The sequence below is a fragment of the Oryzias melastigma genome, linkage group LG16, assembly GCF_002922805.2.
Source record: "Oryzias melastigma strain HK-1 linkage group LG16, ASM292280v2, whole genome shotgun sequence".
NCBI classification, from domain to species: domain Eukaryota; kingdom Metazoa; phylum Chordata; class Actinopteri; order Beloniformes; family Adrianichthyidae; genus Oryzias; species Oryzias melastigma.
The window spans coordinates 30,071,073-30,082,228 of NC_050527.1; the positions used below are offsets into that span (position 1 = coordinate 30,071,073).

The window sequence follows — 11,156 nt, forward strand, 5'->3', positions numbered from 1 at the left end:
TTTTTTTTTTGTGGTCACTTGTGGTCAATCGGACTCCAATTTTTAGATTAAAACAGGTAGACGTCAACAACATTTCGTTCATCTCTAGTTGATAGGCGGAAGCTGCGCTCAGCCGGATCATCCAGTGTTGACAGCAGCGGGTCGCTCCTCCTGCCCCCCCTCGCCCCCTCTCCCATGCAGGTCTCCTGAGCGCTCAACTCTGCAGAACTGCAGATGAAAAGCACACATGTAATTTATCGGCCGCGTTTCCTCCTCTAGAATAATTGTGGCGACCGCGGCTGGGCAAAGGGATCGATGGTTATGGATTTTCCTGTGGTGGGGTCTTGTAGCGTTGGGCGTAATGAGAGATGGGAGGGAGGGAGACCAGGAGGAGGAGGAGGAGTGACTGCTGTTTTATTTGACTCGATGATTGGTTACTGACGACAAGTTTGGACTAGTAATAAAAGTTGTTTTTTTTATGTTTTATTCCTGGCTTTTATATTAATGAACAATATAAACATCCTTTCTTTATTTTGGGTTCTAGTGAAGAAAACCTTTAAACTAAATTCTACCAGGTTGTTCCCTCAGTATTAAAACTTACAGTTCACAAAGATTTTATTTTTTACATTTGTTATTTTATTTTCCACATTAAAAAGCATCTCTAAAATCTAAAAAAAGTTAGCCAAAATATTGATCTTTATTCCCTGAACAAATGGAACATTTTTAATTAATACATGTTTTGTAATTGTAAATTATAATTTTTTTCTCAAAACTTTACTTCATTATTTTTTTATGTAAAATAAAAATCTTTATTACAAATCTTTAAAATTTAGCTTCATTTTAGGATAAAATAAGACATATTAAGTTCACATTTAGATCAGAAATGAGACACAAATTCATAGTAGATCAAATTATTGGAGGAAGTTAATCTGAAGAGTTGCAGTAAGTAAAAAAAAAACTTGTAATCAAGCCACTTGTTTAAAATTAGGACATTAAAATTGAGAGTCATTTATTAATGTACTCTGAAGAATCGTATATGTACTTTTAAAAAAAAAAATGTTGAAGGAGAGAATTCCACATCAGATAGATATCATGTTCAGCAGCAGTCTTTGCTTTTTTACTGTGTTGAGTGATGAATTCTGGACCAGAGAGAAAACATGTGAATGTTGGTGAATCACTAAGAGCTGGATGTACTTTATGAAAATTGAGTGCAAAATAAACAATAAAAATAAAATCTGAAAAAAAAACAGAAAATCTTGAAAAAAGCTGAGGTGCTGCAGAAGGAAAACTCTTTATGATCCTAAATCAGAGAACTTGAAGAGTTTAAAGTGCATCTCTTAGGATCACAGGACACTGACTGCATCGTGGCGTCAGCTTTCTTCTAGGTTCTTTAAAAATGTAATTAAACTCATGCATACTTCATATTGAACTGCAGTTAAAGCACATGGGTTTTTGTTTTTCTACAATGCAAAGTATTACTTTAAAAATGATTACTTAAGAACGTTTCTCTTAATTCTAATATATTACAGATTGTTTTTTTTGTTTTTTTTGTATTTATTCAAAAGTGATCCCATTCCTCTAAATATATCTGTTTTCATGAATTATGACTTCCATGTTACTTTAAAGTTTTTTTTCTTTGTAAAACCTACAGAAGGAAAAAAAATTACATAAAGTGACGAATGTTCCACAGAACCAGGGGCGGAGCTACAGGGGGCCATGGGGCCAAAAGGCATAATTGTTAATAATTAAAGACAAAGATTACAAAGTCATCTATAAATGCTTTTTAAGGATTGCAAAAATTACAATTAAAGTAAAAATAATGTTAAATTGACATTAAATTAAACTAGTTTTACCATAAACTAAAATAACGTGTTTTCATTCACTACCCCTCCCACCCGCCGAAAAAAGTGTTCTAGCTCCGCCCCTGCTCATAGCATTTCATGTTTACATCAGGGGTAATATCACGCAATATGGGCTTCTAATCATCCTTCTTTAGTAAAAATATGGTAAACTGTTAACTTTAGTCAGTTTTCTCCATACAAAATTAAAAAAAGGTTGTTTATTTTTTAAAAAAAAAAGGAAAAAATGAGGAAGAAAAATTCTAAATTAATATCTCATTAAAAAAAAAAGTTAAAATCACTACGTCTGAAAGTATATAAGCACATCAAATAATTACAGTACAGACTAGACTGATTTATTAAATGTTGAGTTTTCTCTGTACGCTTGCAACAGTTCACATTTTTAAATTCCACATTATTCAGATAGGGTTATTATCAACTGAATGTAAGGGTCAAGTAGTCATTTTTAGTAGAAAACTTTGTATTAATTCATCAGAAGGAAGGATTTCTTTTAAAGATAAAGCACAGTTGGTTGAAAAGGTCAGCCCGAATGAAACGACCGAAAATGTAACTTTTGTTTCCTGTTTTAAGTGGCTCTCCTCTCACAGTCAAGTGTGTGATGGAGGACGCTCGAGTCCGCTTTGGACTCGGCGAGAGCATCTATCTGTGCAGAGGAAGCGCCGCTGAGGCCCAGCTGGAGGAGTCACCCAAATGTGTTGCTGGTGTGCGAGACTTCCATGAATATTTAGGCGACGGGGATCTCGGCTGCACCAGAGGAGCATGCACGCACAGCATGGGTGGCTGTTAAAATGCGCGTCTGCAGGGTTCCCGTGCATGCGCAGCTCTCACCCCATGCAGTTAGGTTTCTGTGCAGATTTGCGCGGACATCTGTCCGTTCCGTAAGTGCGCGCGCGTCTCCCAGAGCGAGTCTTATCTCAAATGTTGCCGCCGTCGCTGCTGCCGCCGCCTGCGTGCAGCGGCAGACAGAAAAGGAGACCATCATGCTGTTAACGACAGAGCCAGATGCAGAGAAGAGAGCGGGAGAGTAAAAAAGCTCTCCACGCTCCCCATCTGGAAGGCATCGCCCCCAAATGAAGTTGTACAAAACCATCCCATTGATAATAAAGCTAATTTTTATGGCTCTGACAAGTATGTAATTATGTTCAGCGGTGCTTTTCAGATTTTATCACAGTCAATAAACCACACTGGCAATTTCCCGTCCCCCATTTGACATATTTACATGGATCCATCTGATTGGAGGAATTAGTTAGCTATGGGAGCTCTGATGGATATTCACTAGTGATCTGTGACTTCTGCTTGCTTCATCTGTTTGCCAACTGGACCCTCTGCTCATCTGTTGAGTCTTTTTTTCTTCTTCTTTCCCAGATTTCTTCCCATTTCTGTATTTCTCTCCCTTTGTCTTGCTGAGTGCAGTTTTTTATATCAGATTTACCCACTCAGAGGATTCAAGACTCAAATATGTCAAGTAGAACTTAATGAGCCCTCACTTAAAACCCACTCATCCTTTTTTTTTTTTTATTCAGCTCTTTCCCTCCTTTTTATTTCCGCAGGAGAGAAGTCTTATCTGTGCGATCTGTGCGGCTTTGCGGGCGGCACGAAACACGCCCTCACCAAACACCGACGCCAACATACAGGTAAGAGGGCAGCAACTCCTCTGTACACACAAACATGAGGACTTTCCTGTTCCCGCATCGTAATTGACACGGAGATCTGAACCGAGCCCGTTTGGCTGTATCTCGTCTCACGCAGCCGCACGCGCGCACGTCAGCGTGACACGGCGCTGTCAGTGATAGGCATGTGTACCAGCATGGCTGACTGAATCTGAGATTTTTAATTTCAGTTATCATTTCACCGTGTCATTCTGTCGCTTATGGAAATTGCGTTTTACAGATAAGCTGTCAATAACGAGAGGTTTCTCCCTCTTTTTTTCTTATTTTGACATTGAGATAGTAAAACAAAAACTGTCTTTAACTGTCAACCATCAAGGATCCTGTTATAAATATTAATTTAAGTTCTCATTCTTTCAGATTTCCCTGCCATTTCTCGCTGAAACTTTCCATTTCTGTCCTCCCCTCTGCTGCTGGCATGTGTCAGTTTCACTGATTTAGTTGTGAGTCTGTTGTCATGCAAGTGTCAGTGTGCGCCTGAGGCCATGGAGGCTTTTTGGTGCTGCAACTTCTCTAATACTCTTCCTGTCTTTTGATTTTTTTTTTTTTAATACATAAAAGACATAAAAGCAAGCCAGTAATGTCTGATATTTAAAGGAGTCTTTAAGGAAAACAAGGCATGGTAATAGTCTGCTCGCATTTACGTTAGAAGAAAGGATTAAACAGAAACTGCTGGCATTTGGAGGTTAGTTTTCATCACAAAAAAGGCTTTTAAATCTCATTCCAATTGCCTTTTGATGTAGAGGAGTAACCCCGACCCCATGTCCCATCATCCATCTTCATCCATCTCTCCCACTGGCTTACAGCCCCTTGTTGCTCCAACATGACATTACCAGTAGAAACAAAACGGCGAGCAATACTGCAGCAATCCAGATGTACAGTCCAGAGCCAGACGCCAACTTAGACAAAAGATGAAGGCACATGACTCTATAGCCTCATTTCCACTGAGAGGTCCGGTACGGTAAGGAGTAATACAGTATAGTACAGTTACTTCTGGTGAGTGTTTCCACTCAGTTAAGCCTCACTTCCTCTGAGTGGTTTGTTTTCACAGCACATAAGTTATGTAGACCACTAGCATGTCGTTCCGTCATTTTAGTGAAAGATTAATGTTGTTTGAAAGAAGATTGCAGCCAACTAAGAAGAATACCGCCGTAAAGAGGAAATTGGAAATGTTAGCTTAGCGCTATAATGGTTCTTTCTAATATCATCGTCACTTTCTGCTGATCATCGAGTGGCTAAAGCGGCTTCGCCCCATACCGTTCTGTTCCACTTTTCTATGGACTTACAACCAATGGGGCCCCCATACGGTTCGGTACTATTTAATGGTTCCATTTTACAATAGAAACGCTTAAACTACCGGACCGGATTGTAACGGACCAGACCGGACAATACCTGACCGCACCGCTCAGTGGAAACGAAGCTTAAATATCTGCAAGTTGATCAGAATTATTGACTGTATATGAGAACTGGACTAAGTGACCCCTTCTCCCTTGTGCCTCAAACAGGAAGTCCCACTGGTTCCAAGCAGCCAAAATGCAATAGAATAAAAAATAAGCAGCTCTCACTCTACCTTATTAGCCAGAATAGCCATGATACCTGGTTATCTGATACCTTTTTTAACGTGTTCTTGGATAACACCATTTTTTTCCCCCCATGATATTTGCTCTATAGTGCAAGTTATGTACGTTTTCAAGGATTTATAATCTTAAACCAGTGGACATATATGTCACAGGATTGGAACTCAGGTCCCAGTAGAAATTGACCAGTCAGATGCATTTGACAGATTTTCCTGTGCCAGGAGGAAGGGGTGTGGCCTTCAGTGGAAGAGGTGTTGCCATCTGACATGCTGACTTCTGATTGGAGAGAGTGCTTTCTATAAAAATGTATACTAAGACAGACCAATCATGGCCTAACGAGGACGTCTGGTTCCAACATGGCGACGGACATATCTCGGAAAAAATGGCAACTCTCAATCTTCTCAGTTCTCTATATATAGTCAATGCTGCCCACCCAAACAAGATAGCCTCCAAAAATTCAACAATTAACTAGAGAAGTAAAAGTTACAATAAAATACCCCTCAAAAACATAGAAATAAAACTACAAAAAAAGCCCAGAATCATAAATGAAACAAAAATAAAAGGAAAGGGTGAACGGACAGATGAACGGACAAATACATAAAAAAACAAAGATAAATGCAGCCTCAACAGGGCACAAACTAGCCTGTGAATGTCCCAAACCCAGTAAATGCAGAAGATAGTGTCAGGAAGAGAATTCAACATAAAACTTTTGAGAACAAAAAGATATGTGGATTGATAAACTGCTATGATCACAGCATAGTCTTTAAGCCTTTTAGAGGAATATGACACCCCAATTTCTCAGAACACCCAAACTTTTTCCCCATGATGTTCTACCTGTGCCTCATGGTGGGGCTGACAGAACTGGGCCTGTGGTAAAAGTCTTTAAGGGAAAAAAAAAACAAGGCATGATAATATTCTGCCTAAATGGAAACTTTTGTTTTAACTTATCTGTCAATTCTTTGTTCCAACAAGTCTTTTTTCATTTATCACGTTTTTTTCTTTTATCAAAAAAATGAGTTTTCAGTCTCACCACTGCTATTTGGTTCTTATCTCTATTCAACAGGAGAGAGACCCTTCAAGTGTAAGCTCTGCAACTTCGCCTCCACCACCCAGTCCCACCTTTCACGGCACAAGCGCGTTCACACCGGAGAGAAACCGTACCGCTGCCCCTGGTGCGACTACAGGTACCGGCTCATTGGCCTGCGCGCGGCTGGCGGCGCTGATGGCTGCAGCCGTGACACTGATGATCAGGGGGTTGATAGGTTGGGTTGGAGGGCAAGTATTGTGGGGAGGGTGAGAAAGCAGGTGGTGCTATAAGGTAGTTTGGACAGGCAGAGAGTGCCACTAATGATACTATCTGTGTGTGTGTGTGTTGTTGGTGGGAGTGGTGGAGGGCAGACAGGTCTAATCTCCACAGCATGGCTCCATCTCATCACTCTGCCATCATCAACACACACACAATCTCCCTCTGAACCTCACACACAATGTCGCTGTCACTGGCAGGTCCCTGTCATTAAAACACCATCATACCACATCAGTAATTACACAGGAAATTGTCGGTGAAATTGAAAAAGTTTTGGCTGGCGTTGCACATCTCCCCCCTCTCTGGAGCTGTCTGTTTCTCTGGCCGCGCGTCGCTCCCTCTTCCTCTCATCCCGCTCGTCCTCGTCAGATCGTGGCAGAGGAGTGTGAAAGGGAATGATCTCAAACCCATCATTGGTTTTAGATGTACTCATTCGTTTTTTCCCCTCTGTGACAAAATCATTTCAGCAGCTTGCTACACCTGCTTTACTGCAGTGGAGCACTTGACTCATTTCCTCTGTCTGTTATGTGCAGTTCAGCAAACAGCAAAGGGGGAAGCTATTTCCAATACTTTGATTTTTTACAGGATTATATCACATTTTGGTCCTTTAAGGCTTTTAGCTCAACTGTTTTGGAGGACATTTTCTGTCGGCTGATTCACTGCGTTTGTCCTAATGGATGTATTCTGACTCCAGCTGGAAACTAACAGTCCTGGGTGGAATAATCACAAAAATAAAAGGGTCATCATAAACAGCACAAGTTAAGAAACTATTAAACGGTTCATTAATGTTTTTAACATGTTTTTGGGGCAGTTTTCTGATGATAGAGGACATATATAAGGACAATTAAAATTGCTTTTCTGAGTATTTCTTGATTCAAATTGTTGTGAATCAGGAGCAGATGTGACTCCTAATGTGGGTGATACCCAAGCAGATGGAACGGGCGTCGTGGTAGTGCCGTTTGTGCGAAGAGAAGCTGCACTTCTGAGGACAGGGACGCACAGAAGATTTCTGCTTCGCTTTCTTAGGCCTTGTGCTAAAACAGAGACACAGTCGCCAAACAGAACTCCACTTAAAGTCAGCGTTCTGCAGGCAGACTCAGGAGGCAGACAGGCAACGGTGACAAACACCAACAAGAACAGTTAAAGTCCTACTCCGATCATTTTTTGATCTATTTTAAAATTTTTATTGTATTCCCAGTGGTCTTGAATCTATTTATCTACTTATCTACACGTTGCTGCATCCCAATGGAGCAGAGCAGGGATCTTGTGGCCCGCCCAACATTTTTCTACGAAACAAGTGCATTTTTGCAACTGCTCCTGATTCACAACGATAGAATAAAGAAATACTCAGAAAAGCTATTTTGAGTTTCATTTGTTGTTTACATGTCCTCCATTATTAGTTAAATATCACAAATATATTTAAAAAAAAACAATTTTTATTAGTCGGTCTTTAAGCTAACTCTGATTTAGCGTAGGATAAATTAGGAGTGCCAGTTAGCATCAGTACAGGTTCTGGCTGAGTGAGGTGTTCTTAGTGAGGTAAAAAGCGTAAGAACTGAAGGACAAGTGCAGTGATGGGCCCGATCCGAATTCTTCCCTTCTCCCTTCCCCTACATTTAGCCCTCCAAACGGAGACTTATGGAAAAAATGTGTCTCCGATTTTGGATGTCACTTTCGCTCGATGATGTCATTAATCCGCTAGCATTAGCGGTCCGGTAGCATTAGCGCAGAGCTTCCAGCACTCAAATATAACTTACATTTAAATGTAAACGTCTGTGCTTCAGAACCCACCCACATGGAGAAATTTGCTTCTCCTCTGCGGCAGCGCGACGCAGAACCCCCTCACAAGGGAGGGGTCTGTGTCCTTCCGCTTAAAGGGGAGGATATTAAAACATATATTTGGGACACCACTAGCACTATCACACATCATCTGCCATGAGGCATGAATGAGGTGTCTTAGTCAGACACGTTATCCCATATTAAGGGTGATTTACAAAGTGAACTGACCTAAAGGGAACTGTATGTTTCCTATTTGTACAGCTTGGTTTGTGTTTTACAAAAAAGATTTTTGTCAAAATAAAAGCCAAGAATCCACACAGTTGTTATCAGCACCACAACTATATTCATTTGAAATTGAATACTTAAAGACACCCACAAAAAAATTACTTTCTTTAACTGATTAAAAGAAAAATATCTGGTCAAATTGTACATTGTTTAGGTTTCCTCCTTTGGAATAATCCTTCTATCAGTAAGATCCTGAACACCAAACCGGCCGAGTGTTCTTACCCTCATTGTTCCCTGGCTGTAACATCATGATCATTACAGGTAGCAGCAAATGAAACACTAAATTAGAAGCCCAATTAACATTTTAGTGGCCCCTGGGATGCAGAGGGGCCCAGAAAGGAGGAAGGAGCAAGAGAGGTTGGGGTAATAGGGTGATTGTAAAACGCCCCGCTGGCTAACAAACCTGAAGATGAAGAACCTCTACATCTTTAAGGGTCTGCACCTTTGGCCTGCTTTTATACTCAGGTTTAAACGCTCTCCGGGGGCTTGAAGATGCTGCATTCTCTCCTTCAGTACATATTAGATATGGAATCAGCTGTTTTTTTTGTGGGGGGAGGATGATATTAAGCCAAATAAAGAAAGTTTCTAACTGAGGTTTGTCTCTTTCGAATAGCAGACACACACTGATGTGCACAATTATAATATCGCTGGTAAATGTTATGGATGTCATCTATGTTGTATCCATCAAGGCTGTCCCTGAAATGCATGTAAATGAAGTAGCGAGTAAATGATCTATCAAATGCCACTCATCTACTATTCAGAGGGAGATGGATAATAGAGGGAGATAATTATAGTTGGGAAATAAAAAAAGAATATTCTAATGATACTGCACTGGGAGTCCTGCCTGTCAATTAATGGTGTCTATCTGATGTTTCTGCAGCTTTAAAAAAAAAAGATGAACTTTAGTATTCAAGGAACCATTATTATTGTTAACAAAAAGTGCATTTTTTTCCACTATTGTGTAAAGTCGCTGTGGCATCTTTGACTGTCTAATTGATGCCTTCACGCTTTTGGGATTGTTTATCGTCTGCTAAAGCAGAGTGGAGGTGTCTTTTTGGATGCAGTAAAGGTAGGAGGTGATGTACATGCAAAATCCAGACAGACCACTTGATCCAAGGAAACCCCTCAAAATCTTTTTTTTAAAAACAACAAAAATCAGTGGAATAGAAATCTCAAACAATGAGTCCTTTCTCTTTACTGCTGGCCTGTTACCATGCAGGGACTGGAGGAGGAATATGGAATAGGAAGAGCTAAAGAGGGAGAGGCTGAAAGGAGGTGAGAGAAGGTGATGCATCCGTCGAGTATCAGTATGGCTGACTCCCATATCGAGTGCATAGGTGGGGGAGGAAGTTGGGAGCATGTTGGACTAATTAATACGGTGTATAGTAGGAGGGCTGGTGTGGGCTTTCACTAACTGTGGCACCTGCTGACTCCTAAACGCACATTGTGTTGTTTTAATACCACAATTACACAATTACCATATCTGAGAGATAGAACCCCCCCACCCCTCCAGGAATCCACCCGCGCTCTCTTTAGAGCCTTTTTACTTCTGCTTTCTATTTCATCTATTTATGTTCCTAGTTTGGAACAGAAGATGGGTTCACTTTTTGGAACTATTGTTCGTTATTTATGAGCTTGTAATGGTTTAAACTTTCTCTTTAATTTAAAGTACCGTCTACAGATGACTGTCAGTTCTCTGTTAAACTTTTCTAGTTTGGTAAGGAGATTAAACAAAGGAAAAAAACTGCAAATGCAGACTTTTTTTGTCTGAATAGGTGAGAAAGGGATGAAAGAATCAAATAAACTTTTTGCAAATATGACTTCAGGGAAAATCTCTTGAAATTTTTTTCTTGTTTCAAAACCACAAAGACGCACTCCCATAAATATTGTGTTTTTTGTGTTTTTAACATGTTTTTGTTGCATTTATCTGATGACATATACCCATACAATTACGTGTATTTCTTGATTGAAATTGTTGTGAATCAGGAGCAGGGAAAAACTCCAAGTGGAAAATAGATCCATTAACATCTTCATTTCCCTCGTCTGAGCTGGAAACTGGATCAGAACTGTACAGCTGAACAGTCCTAATATTGCTTGCCATTTTTGTTGCACCGCTACTGGAAGTTTGAGCTAGCAGGAGAGAGTGTGAACAAAGGGAGGAAAAGACATGAGTACAGGGTTACTCCCCCAAAAGTCCCGCCTACAACTTAGAGGTAAAATTTTGATGAACTACTGCCACTCTGCAGAAACTATGTCTCAAGGACGGCCATTGTACAGCGGAGGGGCGGTCAACTCCTGATCAGAAGATTGGGGGTTCGATTCCCGCTTTGCACGCCCATGTGTCAAAGTGTCCTTGGGCAAGACACTGAACCCCACATTGGCTCTGGTGGGAGGTTGGCGCCAATGTTCGGCTGTGGAGCCGCCATCAGTGTATGAATGTGTGGTAAATGGTTAAATAAGTCTGTAACTGTTAAACGCTTTGGGTCTTTAAGGAAGGTAGAAAAGCACTATACATATGCTATTTGCCATTTAGAAAACAAGACCGTTTTTTTAAATGTTGGCTAAAAATGGCATAATTATAATTAAAAGACCACCGGGATCAATTTTAAAATTGATCAAAGATTGGAGTGGGAGTCCAATCTGATCCCTAACAACCTCATACCATGTAAATAATGTTCCTGATGGTCCCTCCAGAAATGAGGTCAAA

General features: G+C 40.4%; 1 protein-coding gene across 2 annotated transcripts in view; it reads left to right on the forward strand.

Moving 5' to 3' along the window:
• The window catches only part of znf407 (zinc finger protein 407), a 188,700-nt gene that overhangs the window by 116,909 nt on the left and 60,635 nt on the right, over positions 1 to 11,156 (forward strand). For both annotated transcript variants that reach the window (XM_024263492.1, XM_024263494.1), the window contains exons 7-8: positions 3,389 to 3,472; positions 6,146 to 6,266. In XM_024263492.1, the coding sequence (XP_024119260.1) occupies positions 3,389 to 3,472; positions 6,146 to 6,266 (205 nt within the window). The remainder of the gene's footprint in view (positions 1 to 3,388; positions 3,473 to 6,145; positions 6,267 to 11,156) is intronic.